Source organism: Carcharhinus amblyrhynchos, chromosome 2 (genome assembly GCF_965287045.1).
Source record: "Carcharhinus amblyrhynchos chromosome 2, sCarAmb.v2.hapA, whole genome shotgun sequence".
Lineage (NCBI taxonomy): Eukaryota > Metazoa > Chordata > Chondrichthyes > Carcharhiniformes > Carcharhinidae > Carcharhinus > Carcharhinus amblyrhynchos.
In genome coordinates, this window is record NC_137325.1 from 131,529,922 (window position 1) to 131,554,407 (window position 24,486).

The 24,486-nt window shown below is 41.3% G+C and overlaps 2 protein-coding genes across 4 annotated transcripts in view; one reads left to right on the forward strand and one right to left on the reverse strand.

Annotated features, from left to right (window-relative positions):
• lmbr1 (limb development membrane protein 1) overlaps positions 1–7,731 on the forward strand; it is a 226,494-nt gene extending 218,763 nt beyond the window's left edge. For all 3 annotated transcript variants that reach the window (XM_080212882.1, XM_080212890.1, XM_080212898.1), the window contains one exon: positions 295–7,731. In XM_080212882.1, the coding sequence (XP_080069008.1) occupies positions 295–380 (86 nt within the window). In that variant the 3' untranslated portion in view covers positions 381–7,731. The remainder of the gene's footprint in view (positions 1–294) is intronic.
• An 8,035-nt stretch (positions 7,732–15,766) lies between these two features.
• rnf32 (ring finger protein 32) overlaps positions 15,767–24,486 on the reverse strand; it is a 50,180-nt gene continuing 41,460 nt past the window's right edge. The window contains exons 9-10 of the mRNA XM_080217504.1: positions 21,574–21,741; positions 15,767–16,047 (exon numbers count right to left, since the gene is read on the reverse strand). Coding sequence (XP_080073630.1) covers positions 15,793–16,047; positions 21,574–21,741 — 423 coding nt within the window. The 3' untranslated portion in view covers positions 15,767–15,792. The remainder of the gene's footprint in view (positions 16,048–21,573; positions 21,742–24,486) is intronic.

Genomic DNA, 24,486 nt, shown 5'->3' on the forward strand with positions numbered 1-24,486 from the left:
AATTAGTACTTTTCCAACTAAGCCTTCTGTATTATGCAAAGATCAAAAGAGAAATAAAAATTACTGAAACATTTTCTTTATTTAGCATGTAGCTAAAATGACTGGAACCACTTAATTGTGATGCTTGCTTATTGTGGTATGACGTTTTGGAAAACCATCCCATTTTAATTCTCTTGCCAAAGTAATGAGCACGATTTGATTTAGCTAATTTTAATAATGTAGGGGTGATGCATGTACATCATTGATTAAATGAATTGTACAGATATGTGAACATTTTATTTCCCTTCTCTCTAGGTTTGAATAGTCTGCACCTTTCAAATAGAACACAAGAGTCAGAGAAGGTTCTGCATTCTGCAAATGGACATCAGAAATCATTTTGAGATTTGAAATCTGGCAACATTACAGGCTACTTTCGGGATGCAAACACTTCAATCACGTGACATTCCACTCTCCACACCCCAGTTCTGCCGGAAGACTTGACAGTCATTTATTTCTGCTGCTAATAAGAGTCAGAAAAAGGTTCTGCTGTGGGAAAATGATGTTTGAAACATGCACAGGAAGTATGTGTCTGGGACTCGACTTCATTTCAACGAGAGTTTGAGGTACAGCTGAATGTGCTTAGCTTGGACTATCATGCTGCATGAAGACTCACTTCTGCAGATCATCTGATTATGATTGAGATCCCTTTGGGAGAGATTTAAGCTTTGGGAGTGGGGTGGAAGGAAAACGATTGCTTAGTCTGCCACTGAAGCATCAGCTCAGCATCACCTCTGGAAAATGTGCAGTCAAGCAAAATTAATTTGTGATGTCTTGGCAAGCAAGCATGCTCTTCCAGATCATTCTGGAATCCTGGCTGTTGCTTACGTTGGCATTGTGGAGCTGCTGCCATTCACTGCTTTTGAAGAGAACCCCTAATTTTCGATTGAGCCAACCTGAACTCCATCCTCTTGCAGATCACATTCAAATTGCAGTCTGAATGCAGCTTTAGCAGAAAAGAAATGTGTGTTGGCTAACCTCTCCCATGGCATTATGACAAATCTGTTTTCAATCTTCTGTTGTAAAACAAAAATTAAATTGGCGTACTTTATTGGTGAATAAAATCCAAACTAGATTAGTGCACCTATAAGTTGAACGCCCCTTTCATAGCAGCAATTGGAAGCCAATGCACTTGCGATTTCCCTGCACAATCCAGTTTCCAGTCACCACTGATCTAGATCCTGGTAGGTGGTTGCCTCGTGAAGTTTGGAAAAAATAAATTGCAGTAAACTGCTATCATTATTTCCATTCTAGTGCACCGATTGTTGAGACTGAGAATTTATATCCGACCATTATTAGTATCAACCTGTTGTTTATGATCCCAATGTCACTGCAGCAGAATCTAGTAGGTTGAATCTTAAAATGTCCTCCTGCAGTTGCAATAGGTTTGATGTCATCACATAATACATTGAATAGTTGTGACAAAGATAACTTATGAAGGAGACAAGGTTAATGTCCATATTTGCAATTTGGAACCAGATAAATGACTTCAAATTATGAAGACTGAAAACTTGGGGCAGAATTTAGTACTCCCTCCTCACTCCAGTGATGATTTTGAAGGCAGGTGGGGGAATTTATTTGGGCACCCCACTGCTTTCTGCCTCTACTCGATTAAGTTTGGGTGGAAAGTTTCATGAGGCCCTGAAGTGGACATGAATTGAGTATTGACCAGCGGCTGTGAATGGAGGAGTCACCATACAAGACCCACTGTAAAAATTTTCTTATGGACTTCCAAAAGTTCAAGTATCTGACCCCAGGATCTAACATCAGGAAGGGGGTGTCCACTGAGAGTCACCACTCTACACTTTCTTCCGAGGTTCCCTCCACCCCTATTCTGCCTTAACTCACCATCGCCCGAGTTCCCTGTCGATCCTGTCCAATCTTGGCAGCAGCTGTCGCCTCCAGTGGTGCTGGCAACCAGTGGAGCACCACCAGCCTTTGGCAGCTGGCCGGCAGCTCTGTGGAGGATAGGGTTTCCACACCAGGGTTCTAAGGCTTGATGCTGGCTTGATAAGTGTCTGACAAACAGTTGATTCTGGTAGACCTTTCCCAGCATGAAGCAATGTTGGGCTCCCTCCAGTTTTCCAGCAAGTAAACACCCACCCAATCTCCACATTAAATTTCTCCCTTAAGACAGAACTGTCCTGGATCAGTAGACTACCAGTTATTTGCAGGAATCTATTCCTATTTCTGCCACTATTACATTCTTCGTTCACTGCTATTGTGTGATGCTGTTAAGCCTGAGAATGAAAAATTCCAAGGTGAGGATAATACTCTTCTAAACCATTAATCAAATAATTTGTTTGAATTCTAGGTTCATAAAGAAGGGAACTTTGAAACAAAAGTCCCTTTGAAAGTATTAAGTCCATAAACAAGGTGTGATGTTTCATGGTAGCTCATACCCAACATGACATGACTCTGTGTTCAGCACCTCAATGGAGGTTCCAGAATGGAAGCATGTTCCTAGAACTTGGAAATAAAGCACTGTGGTGAGCAGAAGTAAAAGTCCATCAACATTTGGCTAGCATGACTTACCCTTTTATCTTCTCAAAGCATCAAAAACCATGCCAAATCAGAATCTGTTTTCTCTCATACACTTCTACCCTCCTCGGAGCACCCATGAACATGTGATAATGCCACATTCCCCAAATAACAATTTTAACTGTGCTTAAAGTTAAACCATTGATTGTAAATGGTTGCAATTTCCTGAAGATATGTAAGTTGATGCACAAGTTTATTTCTTAATGTCCCACAGTACTGTCTTTGGGCATACTGATTAATAATAAGTATAACTTTTAAAAATTAATACCCAATAGCCTGATATAATTGAATTCCCTTTTATTATGTTGGAAGTGTTTTTTAGGATAATGGGGAAAAAAATAGTGTTTCAGTTTTGTGTGTCTTTGAAAGAACTGAACGCTAGCAAATTTATGCAGCAATACTCATACCTGCGCAGACTAATTTGATTGCTTGGAGGTGAAGAAAATTCTGTTTGATTATAAGAGAAAAATATTCCATTTTTTTAATATCAGTATCTTGAACACTGAAACAATAAGGGCACTAGTACTAGTCTGCTGTTGGAAAATTGGGTACAAGGATATCGGCTGTAACGTCATACAATTGTAGCCTGTATCATTCCAGGAAGATGTGGCATGTTCTTCAAATTTATTCAAAGACTATGCTCTCATTTTTCGGAGTTCTGCAGACCTTGGTTACCTTGCATCAAGGTTTAAAAATTAGTTCTGTTTACATTAGCTGTGATCTGTTTTGATAAACCCATTTATGTACATCCTCAGCTGAACAAAAAAAGAAATATGTAGTTAGGAAATAATTAGACTAAACAGTGGCTGAATGAAGGCTCTTTTCACCAGTGTCAGACAATCTGTTGCACATGAGCATTGTTCTTACAGAAAGAGTAGGAAGAATCAATTTTGAGATGTGTTTTATGCTCATGAATCCGCAGTAAGTTGAGCCAGGCCTTTTGAATGAATTGGGGAATTTAAAAATATTTTCAACTTGAGTCTTTTTGAACAGGAAATGTATAAAGCTCGTGTGCCCTGCTTTGACTGGTTTGTAAAATTTGAAAACTTTGATCACCTCAACATGCTGGTGAGTAGCTATAATTCAACATGTTGGCAAGTACTTGGCTGTTTACATTCCTTTTGGTCCAGACTTTCTTTTGGTAATATTGGTAGCAATATTAGCAAACACATTGCATATTTTGCCCTTGATTTCACTTGATTGCCACTCATTATTCCTTAACTGTAATGTTGATTGTGTCTGGTCATTGTGCTTATGATAGTTCTTTGTAGATGAAGCCCCTTCGGCTGTGTTGGCAGTCATCTGTGATATTAATTGGATGCACAGGTAGGTTGTTTTATTCTTCTAAAATAGCATAAGCATTATTGCTATAATGAAACCATAGAGTTGATGGAGCATTTTCAGGACTATCAGCAAACACTGGCTTGTATCTATTCTACTTATTGGAACAGTTTTACGGACATAAAGTGTGAATAGGGAGAAAAGCATTCCATGCATTGAGCCATTCCATATATTTTTGCTCAATTCATAGGCAATTCCTTTTGTGAACAGATCTAACTAGAGGTCAAATTTCATTCAGCTTTTCTTTATAGCGAAGGTGCAATTGAAGATACATTTAAGAGGCTTTGATTTGTTGAAGTCATATATTTTTGCAGTGACAGATGTAACATAATCTCTTGAAATGTTTGTAGGATATGAGAATGTAGTCTTTTTTTAAAAACTTACTGGCTGATATTTTATAGAGGTTTCATTTGCATTCAATATTTTAGTTTTCCTGAGAGGGAACAGTAAGTTAGAGTATTTAACCTGTTACATTTTAAGGCACTTCCACGCTAGTGGAATGTGGCATATCAACTGATACAAAGTAGTCCCTTTGCCAACTTCACTCAAAAAAAAATCCTTAAAGTTCTGGTGAACAGAGGTGTCATAGAAAGAGGTAAAGGAAAGGCGGCATGTGAGTCTGTTGACAGATTCAGGTATCTGTTCAAGAAAATTTAAATGCAAAGAGCTAGCCCTTGCATTTGCACTCTGTGCCAGTGTATTAAACAGCAGAGCCCAGCTTGGTAATGAAGCCTGTCACCCTGTGTATTGAAGGGGATATGTACAGAGGTTACTAGCTTCAAAAATGAACTTAAAAATAGTATGAAAGTGCATTGCGAACAAAACCTGGTCTAGTTCCCAGCACATAATAGCTCTGTGGTTAAATCAGTAACTTCTGAATGCTAAATAAAAAGTAACAGGCAGCTATTAAGTTGTTTTAATACTTTGCTAGTAACATTAGCCCTTGGATCTTGTGCAATAACAGCAACACCAAAGCGAACGTACCCGATTTGGCAGGCATAGCACCATGAGCATCAGAAAGCCTCTGGCCAAAGCAAGTCTGGCAGGTTTACTTTGATGTTGCTACTGGAAGTAAGGTACCCATACGTCGGAAGGGACTGGCCCCACTGCAACAATAACAAGAAACTCATTCACTTTCACCTACTATCTCTTCAGTTTTATTTTGTCTTAAAGTCTAGATATCATTACTCAGTCATTTATACAATCATCTGTAGTGACCAAAAAGGCCGAAATATACGGTAAGATCTGAACCAGGCATTTACAAACTTTCCAGTTTCTTACCTACAGAGTTTTTGTTAATGACAAATTCACTGTGATTTTCTTCTTGCCTGCCACCTTAATATCAGTGAGTTTGTTTTTTTCGATCACGTTTTTGTAGCAATGTTCATGTACAATATAGTAGTATTGTAATGGTAACTAGCCTTTTTTTGTCTTGTGCACTGTGATCTGACTTGTTTTTATAGAAATGTGTATTTCTGTCACATTGTAATTAAAAGGAAATGCAAACAGATTATTTTGGTATGTTTGAGTAACCTTTGTTAGAAAGACACATTTTGTGCTGCCAGTAATATTCATGGTCGGTAAAGGCCCATATTTGTAACTGCAGCAAGTATGTAGTTTACCTGGCACACACGTCCAGACTTGGCCATCCATTGTGGGATTGCTGGCATAAAATAGGCACTATAATAAGCTTGTTTAAAATGTATATACAAATCCAGTTGATCCAAATGTGAATTTCTTTCTGATATCTAGGCTGTGAAGCAACACTTCAGATTGTTCTCCCATGTGAGCGTTGTTCTGTCTGGGAGAGAATGGGTGTAGTTTGGTGAATTGGCAGCTGTGTTTTTTGTTACAAACTATAAAGTTATAATTGCTTCCCTGCAGTGAGATCTGTTTGTTTAAGTTCAAGATGTGTGCTCCATTACTTTCAGAAGAACATCTTTTGTTGATTTTTAAATAGGCATCCTACTTACTTAAAACAGTGTTTTGAATGTTTTTATAAAGTGAAACTACATTTGGTATACGATCAGGCAGCTTCGATAACATTCTAAGTGCATGAAAACAATACCTTTCTCTGTGTTGAACATTGAGATGATGCATGATTTTCAAGCAGTTGCAGTTAAACTAAGAGGCATTCATTTTTATATTTTGTTTATCATCAGGTCCAGATTTGTTGATTAGGGTCTGTAAGACAGGTCATTTCAGATTAGACTGATTATAATGAAACAGCAGCAGTTATTTTCTCATATTTTGTAGCTCCCAGGAGAAAATCGTTTTAACTCTTACTCATGTTAAAGTGTTGAGCTATGTGAATTTGTCAGATTGGCTCCATGCCGAATTGACTACAATTTGATGCTCCTGACGTCACTGGCCATGTATTTATAAACAAAGAAGAAACTGTTTTCTACTTTTCCCTAAAGACCCTCCTTTAATTTGTATGGAATACATGCATAGTTAATTCTGCAACTGAAACAAAATAGAGAATTACATAACAGGAACATGTAAAGGGTAAAGTTGCCATAGTCCCAGAAGACTGACTGGTGGTGATTTTAACCCGAGGATCAACACACCTCAGGTAAGAGGCAAAGTTGAGGTGAGGCCTTCCTGAATATCTTCAGTCAGCATGGGAACCTGCACTGTTGGAGTCGCTCTGCATCACAAACCAGCCATCCAGCTAACTAGGCTAATCAATTCTTAAATATATAACAGTTTGCTGAGGGACTCATCCTCCATGGATCGGGTTTGTCGATCATTTTTTCCTTCATTCCCAAGACCTTGCTACTTTTTTTTAAAACAAAATCTTAAACATGCTTAATGCAAATCAGATCTCATGTTTGAAATAGTTGAGGAGTTTTCGCGACGGCATAATGAGCACACTAGACATGGATGCAGATTGAGCCTCTGCTAGCTGATGTGAGTGTACGTGGTCTGAACTCTGCGGGCATGAGGCAGTAGTATGAAATAGGAATTTTTTTCCAGAGAAAAAAGGTTTAGGGAATGGCAGTTCCACAGTGCAGTTTTGTGTACTGCTCCAAAGTCAATGCCAAGGTTCAGGGTGAAGGGAGCTCGGTGCTGATGCTGTGCCATCACTGACTTTGATATAGTATTGCTGCCTGTGTTCCTTCAGGAGCTCCCAAAATGATGCTATAAACACTTCCAAATTAATGCTGAATTCAGGTTATTACTGGCATGGCTTAGCGTTTACCTTCTACGGTGAATGTCTGTTTTAAAGTTGAAAAAAATAGTGACATCTGCAAAGAGAGATGTGCAAATCCTAATTCTTCACAATAACCATGTCTTGTGAAAAGAGCTGAAAGAACCCCAGTGGCATTACCCTTTTGAAATGTTGGTTCATAGAAGCACTCTTTTTAAAAATCATGTTAGTTCACTTATTCTTCAGTCACTGTCAATTAATCTTTTTAACATTTTGTTTGAGTATCAAAATTTAAAATAAGTCACTTAGTAAAACACTTAGATTAACATGATTTGATGTCCAGTAGTTCTATTGTATAAATGGATTTATTACATGTTGTTCTAAAACAAACAACATTTTATTCTCATGCAGGCTTTATTTAGACTTTTCTTACAGCAACACAGAAGCAAGCAGCTGCCAATTCATTAGTTAAGCTGTTCATTTTGATTCCTGGGTGTTGCAGCTGTTGATATATTGCATGTTAGTACTGTTTCATTGTTGGCACTAAGAGAATGTATCATCAACAATGTACCTATAATATGTTTATTTTTTTTAAAGTTTGTAATCAAAGTTTACATTGTAGCTCCTCTTGTGTTTACAATAAATTTCAATGAACTGTGTTTAATGTATTTTCCATATCCGTTTTACGATCTGTCAAAGACCACAGAAAAATACAGTACTTGAAAGGAAGATGGATTGTGTAGTTTGAATAGCTCCAAACAGAACCATGCAATATGATGATAGAAGTGTCTGATAATTGCCAATATTTAACCACACCCACATGTAATATTTCAGTTCGGAAGTTCTAATTCAAACAATAAAAAGGTGCAAGTCATTGTTTCCCAGAACTGCTTGCTGCTGTGTCTTTGAAGACTTTCAGGACATAATGCTAGTGTAAACATTTTTTTTGATGGACAGCTTTAAGAAATACATACAGACAAAAGACCATTCAGAATATCAAGCCTGCCTTTTCAATAAATTTGTGTTATTCCCAAAGTATGTAAAGTTCCCTTTGATTTATCATCTCCAACCCATTTCCCAAGAATGAATTTAAAAAAGTGGCTGTGCTTTGCACAATGTTTCTTACTTTTTAGCTTCTTCAGAAAATTGCACATGAGTAGCGTCTTTGAGAAGAGAATACTTGATTATCAAATATTTATAGGTAGTCCGGAAAATAGTTTGTGCAGCTTAGCCCATATGCTGCTGAAATCTTCAATCTTCAGACTCAACTCTCGTAATGCTTTCCTAGCTGGCTTTTCACCTTCCACTGTTGATAAACCTCAGCTCATCCAAAATGTTGCTGCCTGCATCCCTTGCCAAGTCCTGCGCACCCATCACCACTGTCCTTGCTGATTTACATTGACTACTAGTAAGTTCCCCTGTGCCTCTGAAATGCAATTTTCAAGAATTTCTGTCCAAATGTCATCTTTCAGATCAGCGTCTGCTTTTTCTCCTTGCAGTTGTGAAGTACCTTGGGAAATCCTTTCGCATTAAATATGCTATGTAAATGCAAGTTGTTTACTACGGTGTGGCTATCTCAACGACACTAGTAATCTGTGAATAATTGCACTCCAGTTCTTTTTCTACTCCCGATATGTTTTTAGGAAGAGAGGTGCATTTTGCAACAATAACAAAATGGTGCATTCATCCTTGTGTTCATTTTATTCCATGGTAGAACCCAGTGTGATTTTAAAATATGTATTTTTCAAACGTTTTGGAAAATAACGGCCGTGTGGAAATGGTTTGTCTATGAAGGTACAATAATAGTTCTGTTGTATCATAACTTTTCATTATGCTCGTAGTGTTTGGCTGTATATTAAATATGGCTTTTCCTCATTGATTATCCTTCACATGCTGTGTCAGTATGATGGTTGAAGGAAAGGCTGGAGACTCTCTTTTAAGTTGTATGTCCCCTCTGCCCATATACCATATCTCTATAGAGTGATTTATGTCCAAGTATTTGATCCTGTTATTGGCATTAGTCACAATTTTTCCTCAGTGGAAAATATTTCAACCATGCTTTTTCTATATTTCAGCCCGTGGGCATGACCAAAGAATCCCTATGGTGCAGGAGGAGGCTGCAATCCGTCTAACCTGCACACATTTGGACATTAAGGGGCAATTTAGTATTGTCAATCCACCTAACCTGCATACCTGTGGGAGGAAACCAGAGCACCCGGAGGAAACCCACACAGACACTGGGAGAACGTGCAAACTCCACACAGTCACCCAAGGCTAGTATCGAACCTGGGTGCCGGTGCTGTGAGGCAGCAGTACTCATGAATTGCTTTTAATAAAGTCTGTTTGGATCAAGATTAATATTTATTGATGAAAAATTTATCAACACCAATTCCTACCTTCAAAATGGCAATTTGTACTCGCCCCTGACTAAAATTCATTTTCCAGATTGAAGAAAGACTTCAACATTCGGAAGAATTGATCCAGAATCAAATGGGATGAAGCATTTTCTCACTTCATGGCTAATATTTTTGTTTTCAAACCCTAGCCATGCCAGCAGAAATGTTCATGTGATTGATTTCTAAGTAGCCTGAGTGCTTCAGTGAAATGGTCATTACCAAAGATACAACTTAGGCATTAGAACAGAAAAAAAATCACAACTTTTAAGGTTGAAGTATCTATTTGGGAAATTGCTCTGAATATTTGACTAAAGGCCTATCCTGGACTGAACAATGACAAATACTTTCTCCCATTCTGTCAATGTAACAGAGTAAGGATAAGAATTGAGATATTCAGATACTATCTAAACTTACAATAATTGATTTATTACTTCGACAGGCTGATAGGATTCAAGGATCAATAGATTGGTGAGTTCAGCTTTAAGATGAATTTAAGTAATTTGTGTCTATAATAATTACATGGTGAAAGGGAGAAGCTTAATTCTTGCAACCATTTAGCATTAGATGGAGTTTTTTTTTAAAAGTTCAACACATTGGTGAGGTGGCACAGTGGCAACAGTGGTTAGCATTGCTGCCTCACAGCACCAGGGACCCGGGTTCGACTCCCGGCTTGGGTCACCATGTGTGTGGAGTTTGCACATTCTCCCCATGTGTGCGTGGGTTTCCTCCGGGTGGTCCGATTTCCTCCCACAGCTTGAAAGATGTGAAGATTAGGTGGATTAGCCATGCTAAATTGCCCCACAGTGTTAGGGCGTCTAGCTAGGGTAAATGCATGGGTTATGGGGATAGGGCCTGGGTGGGATTAGAACATAAGAACATAAGAAATAGGAGCAGGAGTAGGCCATCTAGCCCTTCGAGTCTGCCCCGCCATTCAACAAGATCATGGCTGATCTGTTGTGGCTCAGTTCCACTTTCCCGCCCTCTCCCCATAACCCTTAATCCCCTCTCTTATCAAGAACCCATCAACCCGCTTCTTAAAAATATTTAGCGAGGCAGCCTCCACCACTTCAACGGGCAGAGAATTCCAGAGATTCACCACCCTTTGAGTGAAGAAGTTCCTCCTCAACTCCGTTCTAAACCGCCTCCCCTTTATCTTGAGGCTGTGCCCCCTAGTCCTACTGTCTTTTTTGAGCGGGAAGAGTCTCTCCACCTCTATCCTATCCATCCCATTCATCATCTTATACGTCTCAATGAGATCTCCCCTCATTCTTCTAAACTCTAACGAGTACAAGCCTAGTTTATTCAGCCTCTCCTCATAGCTCAATCCCCTCAACTCCGGTATCAGCCTAGTAAACCTCCTCTGCACTCCCTCCAGGGCCAAAATATCCTTGCGCAGGTGCGGCGCCCAAAACTGCACACAGTACTCCAGCTGCGGCCTCACCAATGCCCTATACAGCTGCAGCAAGACCTCCCTACTTTTATATTCAATCCCCCTCGCTATGAAGGCCAGCATCCCATTTGCCTTCCTGACCACCTGCTGCACCTGCAAGCTGGGTTTTTGCGACTCATGCACAAGGACCCCGAGGTCCCTCTGCACCGTCGCCTGCTGCAGTTTTTCGCCACGTAAGTAATAGTCCTTCCTACCATTCTTCCTACCAAAGTGGACCACCTCACACTTGCCAACATTAAATTCCATTTGCCATTTCCTGGCCCATTTGCCCAGCCTATCTAGATCCTTCTGCAGACTCTCCACACCCTCCGCACAATTTGCCTTTCCCCCAATCTTGGTGTCATCAGCAAATTTCGACACCCTACACTCGGTTCCCTCCTCCAGATCATCTATATAAATGGTAAATAGCTGAGGCCCCAGCACCGACCCCTGGGGCACCCCACTAGTCACCATTATGATTATGATCGGTGCAGACTTGATGGGCTGAATGGCCTCCTTCTGCACTGTGGATTCTATGATTATCTATGATAGCATCATTGCAATGATGGTTAGGCAACTCTTATCAATGCATGGGGAATGTGATTGTTAGGCTGTTAGGAATCCAATGGCAACCAATTTGCACCTTGTTGGAAAATTCCATCTGGAGGAAGAGCATTTCCACGTTCAATCGTCATATTGTCTCACACCACTATTGGAGAGGATGTGTGTTTTTTTTGTTATTCTCCAGAAGTAAGATGCAAGACAGTTACAGGCATATTAATGGAAAAATAATGAAGTAGTGGATGACAAGACCTGCAATCTAGATGGCCAATATAAGAAGTGAGTAGCAACATGACTGAGGAGGTTCGTCCAAGCAATACGATGGTAACAATGACTAATGTGGCCAAGGATGTAAGTGATGAGAAGCACTATAGAGATTGCAATAGGGAATGAGTAATAATGGAGGATTCTATAATCGTGGGGAGCTGGCCTTCTTTTCGGACATGTGATCAGGAGCCCCAAATGGTATTTTTCTTCCCTGTTGGAGTGAAATACATAATGGAACAGATGAAAAAATCCTTCTGGGGAGAGGAGCAGCAGTTTAAAAAAAAGTCATTATTCATGTTGAATCAGTGCTCTAAAACTAACTGTATGCAGCCTTGGATAAGAAATTTAAGGAGCTGGGATCGAAATTGGAAAAATAAGAACTGAGCAACAGTACTTTCCAGATGGATTTATGTGCCAGCTACTGGGTAGGTTAAAGAGGGGAACTGTGGACATGCTAACACCCTGTTGCAGTTGGCAGGGTACACATTGTTTGGATTAATGGAATGAGGTCTGCAGTTATGTTTATCCATTCATGGGATATAAGCCTTGCTGGCAAGGTCAGCATTCATTACCATCTGGAAGTGCCCTCGAGAAGGTGCTAAGTGCTGTCACATTGAACTGCTGCAGTTTCTGTGATGTAGGCAATGTTAGAAAAAAGGTCTAGGATTTTGATCCAGTGACCGCAAAGGAACAGCAATATAGTTTGAAGTCAGGATGGTGTGAGACTTGGATGCCAACTTGGAACAGAGCCACAGTATTTACTTTGCTGGTCCAGTTAGGTTTCTCATCAGTGATAAACTCCAGGATGTTGATGGCTCAGGATTCAGATATGGTTGAATGGAATGGGGAGGATATTTAATTCTCTTTTGTTGAGATAGTCATTGCCTGGTACTTTGTAAGGCATGAATGTTACGTGCCATTATTAGCCCAAGCCTGAATATTGACCGTCTGCATATTAGCATAGACTGCTTCAGTATCTGAGCAGTTATGAATGGTATTGAACATTGCAGTCATCAGCGAACATCCCCAGTTCTGACATTATGCTGAAGGGAAAATCATTGATGAAGCAACTGAGGAAGGTTAGATCTGTGACACTATGAGAAACTCCAGATTGATGTCCTGGGACTGAGATGATTGATCTCCAACAACCATAACTATCTTTCTTTGTGCTAGGAATGACTCCAGCCAGTCAAGAATTTTCCTCCTGATTCCCATTGACTTCAATTTTAATGCCAAACCTGGTCAAATGGTGTCTTAATTTCTATGCCAGTCACTCACCCCTGGAATTTAGCTCCTTTGTCTGTGTTTGGACCAAGACTGTATCAAGGTCTGAAGCCTTAATGGAACTTAAACTGAGTATTGATGAGCAGTCTGCTGCTGTGTAAGTGCCACTTGAAAGCACTTTCAATCACAGGTTTGGAAAGTGTAATTCAAAGTAGACTGATGGGGTAATTGACTGGACTGCATTTCTTCTGTTTTCTGTGAACACAAAATACCTGGGGAATTTTTCACGTCACTAAGTAGATGCCAGTGTTCTGGCTGTACTAGAACAGCACGGCTATCTCTGGAGCGTGTAATTGATGCCGGGGTGTTATCAGGCTCCAAGCCCTTTGCTGTATCCAGTGCATTCTTGATATCACATGGAGTGAATTGAATTGGCTAAATAGTATCTGCAATGTGGAGGAACTGAAGAGGTTGAGATGGACCATTCATGTGGTGCTTCTGGCTGAAGATGGTTGTAGATGCTTCGGTGTTTTTTTGCACTGTCATGATGGACTATAACCTCATTGAGAATGGGGATGTTTGTGGAAATTTTACCTCTCATTAGTTATTTATCTGTCCACCACCATTCTTAAGTAGATATGACAGAAGTGCCAAGCTTTGATCTAATTCTTTGGTTGTAGAATCACTTGGCTCTATCTGTAGCAGGGGTCTCCAAACTACAGCCCGCAGGCCACATCTGGGCCGCATCCAGATTGGAGACCGCTGGTCTATAGCATGCTGCTTCTGTAGTCTAGCGTGCATATATTTCTATGCTTTAGCTTCACCAGGATTGTCACTTATTTTTGGGGATGTCTGGTGCTGTTACTTGCATGCTCTCCTACATTCATTGAACCAGGGTTGATCCTCTGGTATGGTTAAGTGAGGGGAATGTGCTCAGTTTTGAGCTGAGAGATCTATTCTGAATCAGTCTCATTTAACACAAACATGATTGTGTTTCCTCAGTGTGAAGACAGGACTTGGTCTCCACTGAAACTGTGGTGATCACTCCAACTAATAGTGCCATGGACAGATACTTTTGCTAAAGGTAGATAGTTCAGGTTGAGTTCATAAAGGCTATTCCCCTCTTGGTTCTCTGATACCTGCTGCAGACCCAGTCTGGTAGTTATTTCCTTCAGAGCTTGGGCAGTTCAGTTAGCTACTCTTGGAGTAGTATTGAGTGCCCTACCCACAGTACATTCTGTGCCCTTGCTAGCCTCAGTGCTTCACATTGAGGTGCTCAACATTAGCTGAGGGAGGATGGTAGATGATCAGCAGGAGGTTTCCCTGTCTATTTGACGTGATATTATGAGACTTCGTGGGGTTCAAGGTCAATGTTAAAATTTCCCATCTCAACTGAATACCACTGTGCTGTTGTCTCTGGGTCCATGCTGAGATTAGGTCAACATGTTGATGGAATCTGGATCATTTGCTGTAAGATATGATTTGGTGAAAAAGACTGTCAGGTTGTTGTTACTTGACTAGTCTTGGGACTACTCCCCCAGTTTTGACACAAGTTCCCAGGGTTGTTTGGGCAGATTGTGGTTGTGCTATTTCTTGTGTTTTGGTCAGAGATGGACAGTCTGTTCAGCTTTATTTATCTTTGACTTTTCTATAGCAGTTTGGTACAACTGAGTGACTTTCTGGGCAGTTGAGTTAACCACATCCCTGTGGATCTCAAGTCACCAATAGGCCAGACTGGGTAATCCAGGACATTAATGAACCAGATAGTTCTAAAAAGTTATTTTTTGATTATAGTTACTGACATTAGCTTTTTACTCTGGATATATTCATTAATTGTGTTTAAATTCCAATGTGGTGGGATTTGATCTGTCTGGAACTTTAGGCTGGGTCTCTGGATTATGTTCACATTTTGCTACCGTTCCTGACAATGACAGATGAGGTCGGACTTCAAGGCTTTCGCACAATCCACTTTCGTCCAATGTTTGTGTACAGTACTCTGCAATCCTCTTGGACTAGGGCATAATGGCGAGAATAAACAGAAGTGACTGTGAGCAGAACAAACTGCTCGAAGAGGAAGGCAGGAGAATTTGGTGGAGAAGATGGGCTGTCAGCTGAAGGCTATATTATCTAGAGACTTCAGGAAGCAATTCCCCCAAAGAACAGATGTCCCCCCTTCACCAAGGATGTCCTCATAGAAATCTGTCACCTGCTATAGGTCTGCAGCTTCCAAGCAGCGTGCAAGTGACATTTCCAGAGGCTGTGAAGTTGATTGGCCATAACCCTTTATACATGTCACTGCTGCCTGCCTGGAATAGATGATAATTTCAACACAGCCCTTATATAAGAGAAGTCACATGAGACTCTGAAGGAGTTGATTACGTTTCATTCTCAAGTGCCAGGGAGAAGCAGACAGAATGAGCACACAGCATTGCAAGGATTACAGCCCTCCCCTTGGTGAAGGGTACCATTGCTTGTATATCGCTTTAGGTGATGGCATCTGAGGTGTATTGCACCCAAAAGGAGTTCCGCTTTCTCAACATCTAGCTGCTGTGCAATCATGCATAGTATTATCAAGCAGGTCAATGCCCAGTGGCAGAAAGGATAATGCGTTCATTTAGTGGCAATAGGCTGAACTATCAACACTTGAGTCATCATGACAAACCCATGGGTGGCTACTGGGTAACAAGGGCTTATGACAGGCAATTCACATATGAATAATATCCTGTCACATAAAATGTAACAAAGCAGAACGAGAGGCTTTTATTTAAATGTTAAATAATTTAAAATACTCCACTTCCGAAGTATTTGTTCCGAACAGCAGGGATGAAAGTTTGTTTTATTATTTATAAAATCTTCTTTTCGTAGGTTGACCTGCATAATGGACAAATGTGCTTCTCTCCCTCAGAGAAGTCCTCAAAGGCTTTCAAGCAAGTGTAGTGGAAAGTGTGTGAGCAAGACAACAGCACTGTCCGCCGCAGAGGCGGACTACGTTTTTCTCTTCCATTAGGTTCTTTATCAGCAGCATGGCACACCGTGTTGCTCCAGTGATCCAGAGGAGTGATACAAATGGGACAATCAAATACCTCCCTTAGGATCGCCTGAGGAAAATTAAAAGAACACATATTTAACAAGAGAACAAAGAGTGAAGATTACCATCATGAGTAATAATGAGGAATTTTCAGTAAATCGGTTTATTCGATATTCCAAAATAGTCTGTAATGTTAAAACAACAAAGGCCTTGAAATTACACTCTGCATATGTTAGCATTAAATTCCTTAGTTTCTTTAGATGTTTACCCTGTAAAATTTATGCAGAAGTACTAGACAGTTGTTGTAATTTTGTTAACTTATAGTGTCACCTTAAGGTCTTGCGTACTATGATTTTCTAACATGTACCAAACTCTTTACATACCCCCGCTTGAATCAACATTAACAATTTATAGCAAATAATATAATTTATTTTCCAGTGGCAAATAATGGAGCACAGGAATTGCATTAATTTTGTTAGAAAAGCCAGCATCATGGAAAATTACGACCCAGAGGGAGGCCGTTTTGCCTGCCATGCCTGAGCTGGCTCTTTGGACGAGCAGTCGTGCTTAGTCCTCCAACCCAGCTTTTTGTCTGTAACCCTATAGATTGTTCTTACTCAAGAATCTGTCCAACTCCCTTTTTAAAATTATCTCTGAAATCAATTTCCTCCACCTTTTCTGGTGGAGTATTTCAGATCCTGACATTTGAGTGAAAAAACAAATATAAAGGCCTAATTTATTTAAATCTACATACATGGGATCAAATGATATTTTGCACTATCCAAATGGGTTTTTTTGTGTTTTGTTGGCAATGGGTTATCATGGCAACATCAGTGTTCAGCATGTGTGGTAAATAATCATAATGAAGCTGTTAAAAATTTGAATTGATAAAGAATGACCTGTTTAATTTATAAATAAATTATTCATAAGAAGGATGCGTGTTCTTTCATGGGATGTGGGTGTCACTGGCTGGGTCATTGCTCATTGCTGCACTGTCCGTGCGGCAAAATGCTGCTGTCCTGCTGTGGGTCTGGAGGCCATGATGTGGATATGCTGGTGTTGGACTGGGGTAAACACAGTAAAAAGTCTGACAACACCAGGTTTAAGTCCAACCGATTTATTTGATAGTAAACTCGCAAGCTTTCGGGGTTTGTCCCTTCGTCAGGTTAATGGAGAGTTCTGGCCTCCGACAGAGCGTATAAAGCACAGACAGTTTACAGATTACTGATTAGAATGCAAATCTTTACACTTAACCTGCTGTTCAAGTCCTAAAGTGGCCGACAATGTGAGTGGAAGGAACACTGATCACAGGTTAAAGAGATGTGTATTGTCTCCAGACAGTACAATAAGTGAGATTTTGCAAACCCAGGCAAGTCACGGGGGTTACAGATAGTGCGACATGAACCCAAGATCTCTGTTGAGACCGTCCTTGTGTGCGAAACTTGGCTATCAGTCTCTGCTCAGCGACTCTGCGCTGTTGTGTGTCGTGAAGGCTGCCTTGGAGAATGCTTACCCGAAGATCAGAGGCTGAATGCCCATGACCACTGAAGTGTTCGCCAACAGGAAGGGAACAGTCTTGCCTGGTGATTGTCGAGCGATGTTCATTCATCCGTTGTCGTAGCGTCTGCATGGTCTCCCCAACGTATCATGCTTCGGGACATCCTTTCTTGCAACGTATCAGGTAGACAACGTTGGCCGAGTTGCAAGAGTATTTACCGTTACCTGGTGGATGGTATTCTCACATGTGATGATGTCATCCATGTCGATGATCCAGCATGTCTTGCAGAGGTTGCTGTGGCAGGGTTGTGTGGTATTGTGGTCACTGTTCTCCTGAAGGCTGGGTAGTTTGCTGCAAACAATGGTCTGTTTGAGGTTGCGTGGTTGTCTGAAAGCAAGAAGTGGGGGAGTGGGGATGGCCCTGGCGAGATGTTCGTCTTCATCAATGATATGTTGAAGACTCCGGAGAAGATGTTGTAGCTTCTCCGCTCTGGGGAAGTACTGGATGACGAAGGGTACTCTGTCCACTGTGTCCCGTGTTTGTCTTCTGAGGAGATTGGTGCGGTTTTTTGCTGTGGCGCATTGGAACTGTCGATCTATGAGTCGAGCACCATATTCTGTTCCTATGAGGGCATCTTTCAGCGTCTAGAGGTGTCTGTCACGATCCTTCTCATCTGAGCAAATCCTGTGTATACGGAGGGCTTGTCCATAGGGGATGGCTTCTTTAACATGTTTAGGATGGAAGCTGGAGAAGTAGAGCATTGTGAGATTGTCTGTGGGCTTGCGGTACAGTGAGATGCTGAGGTGACCGTCCTTGATGGAGATGTGTGTGCCCAAGAATGCAGCTGATTCTGGGGAATAGTCCATGGTGAGTCAGATGGTGGGATGGAACTTCTTGATATCATGTTTCAGTGATTGTTCACCTTGAGGCCAAAGGAAGAAAATGTCATCGATGTATCCAGTGTATAGCATCGGTTGAAGGCCCTGTGCGGTGAAGAAGTCTTGTTCGAACCTGTGCATGAAGATGTTGGCATATTGAGGTGCGAATTTGGTCCCCATGGCTGTTCCGTGTGTCTGGATGAAAAATTGGTTGTTGAAGGTGAAGACATTGTGGTCCAGGATAAAGTGGATGAGTTGTAAAATTGCATCTGGAAACTGGCAGTTGTCGGCATTGAGTATTGAGGCAGTCGCAGCAATGCCATCGTTGTGGGGGATGTTGGTGTAGAGCGCCAAGACGTCCATTGTGACGAGGAGTGTCCCTGGTTCAACTGCTCCATGTGTGCTGAGTTTCTGTAGGAAGTCCATAGTGTTGCGACAAAAGCTGGGGGTTCTTTGTACAATGGGTTTCAGGATGCCCTCGATGTAGCCAGAGAGGTTCTCTCACAGAGTTGCCTGACACGATGGGATGGCCGGGTGTGTTTGCCTTGTGTTCCTTTGGGAGGCATAGAGATCTCCAACGCAGGGAGTATGTGGAATGAGAGCAGGGAGGGTGCTCTGAAGGTCCGGATCAAAGGTCTTGATCAGATTGTTGAGTTGACGAGTGTGTTCTTTGGTCGGATCTGTGGGTAACTGTAACGTTCCTCATTGTTTAGTTGTCGGTATACTTCTTTACAGTAATCTGTTCTGTTCAGTATGACGATGGCCCCTCCTTTGGTGGTTTGATGACAATGTTGCGGTTGGTCTTGAGAGCGTGGATGGCGTTGCGTTGTGCTTGGGTGATGTTCGGGGCTGTCTTGTGAGTGCGGCTGATGAATCTGGTGTTAACGCACCTCCTGATGGTTTGGGCATACAAGTCCAGTCGAGGGCAGCGGCCTTCCGGAGGAGTCCAGTTGGACTCCCTCCTCTTAGGTTGCTGCACTGTGGATCTCTCTGTCGGCTGTTCTGGTTCATTGGCTGTCTCATTGTGTACGCTGTTGGCCTCTTGGGGTTTGTGGAAAAACTCCTGCAGCCTCATTCACCTGATGAATTCCTCTGTGTCTGCTGTGAGACTGATGGGGTCCATTTCGGTGGTGGGGCAGAAATTGAGCCCTCGGCTAAGAACTTTGATTTCATCTGGTTGAAGTGTGTAGTCCGACAAGTTGACAGTGGACCTCCCTGTGGTAGTGCTGTTTTCTACTGTGGTGCCGGGGAGGCTTGGTTGTTGCTGGCGGTGATGCCGAGTTTTTCAAGTTTCCTGTTCTTGGTGTGCATGTAGGTGGTGTAGTTTCTTTTTCTCATCTGCTTGGCAGACTCTCCAAGGTGGCCTTCACGACACACGACAGCGCAGAGTCGCTGAGCAGATACTGATAGCCAAGTTCCGCACACATGAGGACGGTTTCAACAGGGATCTTGGGTTCATGTTGCACTATCTGTAACCGCCATGACTTGCCTGGGTTTGAAAAACCTCACTTGCTGTACTGTCTGGAGACAATACACATCTCTAACCTGTGATCAGTGCTCCTTCCACTCACATTGTCGGCCACTTTAGGACTTGAACAGCAGGTTAGGTGTAAAGATTCACATTCTAATCAGTAATCCGTAAACTGTCTGTGCTTTATATGCTCTGTCTGAGGCCAGAACTCTCCATTCACCTGACGAAGGGACAAACCCCGAAAGCTTGTGAGTTTACTATCAAATAAATCGGTTGGACTTAAACCTGGTGTTGTCAGACTTTTTACTGGGTCTGGAGGCACATGCAGGCCAGACCAAGGATGGCAGATTTCCTTCCCTTGAGCGCACTGGTGAACCAGATTGATTTTTATGGCAGTGGTTTCAAGGGTCATCATTAGATGGTTCATTCCAGATTCCAGTCTCTGGATTACTAGTCCAGTGACAATATCCCTATGCAATCTCTTCCCCTGCAAAAGTTGGGAATCTGAAGTGAAAATAGAAGATGCTGCACGAACTCAGCAGGTCAGACATTGGTGTAGACAGACTAGAGTTAACATTTCGGGTCAGTTCCCACAGAATCCCTACAGTGCAGAAGGAGGCTATTCAGTCAATCAAGTCTGCACCAACCACAATCCCACCCAGCACTATCCCTGTAACCCCCAGGTATTTACCCTGTTAATCCCTGTCACTAAGGGACAATTTAGCATGGCCAATCGACCTAACCCGCACATCTTTGGATTGTGGGAGGAAACCGGAGTACCTGGAGGAAACCCATGCAGACATGGGGAGAATGTCTGTGTGGGGTTTGCACAGTGACCCAAGGCAGGAATTGAACCTGGGTTCTGGTGCTGTGAGGTAGTACTGCCAAACACTGTGCCACCGTGCCAACTGTTTCAGGACCTTTCATCAGAATACAGATCAAAGCAAACATTTCCCCAGTTACCTGTTCATGTGCATGCAGAAATTATATAAATTTAGAACAAAAGAAAATTACAGCACAGGAACAAGTCCTTTGCCAGCACCAACCAAGCTGCCTGTCTGAACTAAAACCCTGGACCCTTCCGGGGACCCTATCCCTTTATTCCCACCCTATTCATGAAAGAACAAAGAAAATTACCTGATGTTATGATTACCAGGAAATCTTTGGGTGATCCAGAAAATGTATGAAAAGAATGCAAAAATATATAACAACCAGGCATGATGGGTGCCTGCATCTTTTTTTTTTAACACACTTCTTGGGGCCCCAAAACAGTGCAGTCTTTGGACATGAAAGAGAAGATAAATCACCTTCCTGAATTTCAAAGTTTGTGCACGTCCATGTTGATTTGATTTGATTTCTTATTGTCATATGTACTAGTGTACAGTGAAAAGTATTGTTTCTTGTGTGCTATATAAACAAAGCATACCATTCATAGAGAAGGAAACGAGAGTGCAGAATGTATTGTTACAGTCAGCTAGGATGCAGAGAAAGATCAACTTAATGCAAGGTAGGTTCATTCAAAAGTCTGATGCAGCAGGGAAGAAGCTGTCTTGAGTTGGTTGGTACGTGACCTCAGACTTTTGTAGCTTTTTCCCAACGGAAGGTGGTGGAAGAGATTATGTCTGGGGTGCTTAATTAAGCTGGCTGCTTTGCTGAGGTAGTGTAACTAGAGACAGTCAATGGATGGGAGGCTGGTTTTAAAATATAGTTTTAAATTACATTGCTGGAGAAATGTGATTTCTCACTAACCTTTATCTGTATTTGCTCCCACTCCTCTTCAGATATAATGTGAAGATGTTGCCTCTCAAATTGTTCAAGCAGTCTTCTGCTTGTAGCCAGTGACTGATCAATTTCAGAAAAGAATCCATCTATATCCATGTCGCATGATCTCACCAACCTGTCATTAATCTCCTGTAGCTGTGGAAACACAACTTTGTTGATTTAGTTGTCTAACAAAATAAAACTGAGTTCAAGTGTTCAAAATTAGTTTCTCAGTTTAGATTCATCTAAAATAATCAAGGTAGGCTGCAATGTATGTTATAGCATGTACATAAATGAACATGTTCATGTCCTGTGAGCTGCAAAGTTCCTGTACTATTTCAGACTTCCAACTACTGTAGTGCTTTTACAGAAAATAACAAAAAGTCTTGCATTTGTATCGTGCTTTTCATGTCCAAGCTGTTTCCAGCTAGCGATGCACATAGTCACTGTTTCAGGAAACATGGCATCTAATGTGATACAGACCAAATAATCTACTTTTTGAGGTGTTGATTGAGAGATAGCTATTGGCCAGGGCACCGGGAGTGACTCTCCTGCTCTTCTTCAGTGACATGGCATCTTGTAGATCCACAAGAATAGGCAGATGGAACCTAGGCTTAACATGTGCAAAAGATGACATGCTCAGTACTGCACTGGAGTATCAGCTATCATTTTTGTATTCTAGCGCTTGAACCCAGAGACTCAGAAGCAACTCTGCCACTGCTGACACAACAAATAGTTGCTCAAAGAGGTCACAAGGTGAGATTGAACCAAGAAGACCTTTTATCTGATTTGAATCCTTTTCTCCATGAATACAAGCCCTTTTGCCTTCACAGCATCTAGCTGTTTCTTAAATCAGCCCCGTGTTTTGCCTCAACCACCCTCCTGGCAAGGCATCCATCTTCTGCAGAAAGTTCACAATTTTTTTAATTAAGTGCTAAATATGTATGCAAGTTAAATGATTCATTTCAGGGTACATTTAATTCCACAACAGTGTTAATTTAGTGTAAAACATTAAAAGATGTGTTTATATAGGGCGTTAATATATCACTCCTACCTCAAAGCATTTCATATACAATTCATTTACTTTGAAGTAGTGCCTGTTATTATGTAGACAAATGCAGGTCTGTAAAGCTGTTTTATGCAATATATAATTATTTCAATCCTGTTGGGAATATTTTATAGTGCTAGATTATAGCTTGTGGTTCAGCAGCAGGCTTTTAGTGAATTGAAAATCTGAATAACATGAGATGTTCATTATTTGTAACTAACAACCATCCAAAACCTTTGGCTCCAATAATCGGGAATATAGCCAAAATTTCCATTACATAAATTATCACCAATATTCTGCCCTCTCCTCCCCCTAACCAGTAAGTGTGGAGACCACAAACTGTATTTAGTGACAATTTGTCAATGATATTACTTCCCATCGTTCTGTTATCTATAAGTGGAACGGCAGAAGACATTCATACTTGATTACTTTTAGGTTTTGTAAAGCTGGTTGACATCAAATGAAAACTGATCTCAAAGGTGTATGGTGAGTTAGGATTTAGAACTTCCAGATATTCTTTTTAAAGTTAATTAATCTACTGCCAAATTGCATCTTCATATGCCAAAGCCAAAATCCCCAGAAAGCATCCCATTCATTATCATTCAGCTTCCCCTATACTTAATCTAATTCCAAATGGAATCTTACATGACTTGTAATAGAGTTTTGTTCTGCACAATGATTTTAAAAATGCAATCGGAAGAAGTCCAGAACTGATTTAATGTCTCCAGTGAGAACTTGGTGCAACAAGCAGAAGTTTGAAATTTAGATGCAAGGTCATTGTGTCTGTATAACTTCTAAATTCTGCATTAACCTGATATGAAACTTCTATTACTGATCTTAAAATGTATCTGACACCTAACAGCCATCATCTGAAAACAATTAATAGCAATTTATGCCATAAAAAGGAAGGTGAAAGGCAGGACATCAAGGTTTTTATTCTATTAAACCACAAGGCTCCTGACCTCATTACAGCCTTCGTCCAAACATGGAAAAAAGAGCTTAACTTAAGGAAGGTGAGATGAGGTGAGAGTGACTGCCCTTTGACTGCATTTGACTGAGTATGGCATCAAACAGCCTAGCAAAACTTGATCAATCGGAAGTGAATACTCCCCACAGATTGCATTCGTACCTAGTACCAAGAAAGATGCTTGTGATCCCAATGCCAGGTCTTCTCTGCATGAGTTCCTCAGGGTAGTGCCCAGGATAAACAATCTTCAGCTGCGCCATCAATGACTTGCCCCATCATAAAGTCAGAAATGGGGTTCTTCGTGGATGCTGGCACAATGTTCAGTACTATTCAAGACTCCTAAGATATTGAGGCTGACTGCGCCCATGTGCAGCAAGACCTGGATAACATTCATAATTGAGCTAACTGGCAAGTAACATTCATGCCACACAAGTGCCAGGCAATGGCCATCTTCAATAAATGGTACAATGCTGAAGAGGTTGTGGGAGTAGAGGTACTTGTGTATATATGCATAAACTATTGAAGGTAGGCAGGACAGGTTGAGAGAGTGTTAACAGAATGCACGGCATTCTAGGTTTTAGAAATGGGGCATTGAACGTAAAAGCTTGGAAGTTACAACAACCTCAGGAATTATTTTTACAGATTTCCAAATACCATCTGAGAATGGAGGAAGCAGGGTACATTGAGGCTCAAAAAAGGAATGGCATCATTATCCATAAACCTACAAACCTTCCTCCAGCCTGAAAAATATTAATTGACAATGACTGTCTATTTCCTGCCACTCAGCTAATTTTGTATCCAAGTTGTTACTGGCAGCACGGTGGCGCAGTGATTAGCACTGCTGCCACACAGCGCCAAGGACCAGGGTTTGATTCCCGGCTTGGGT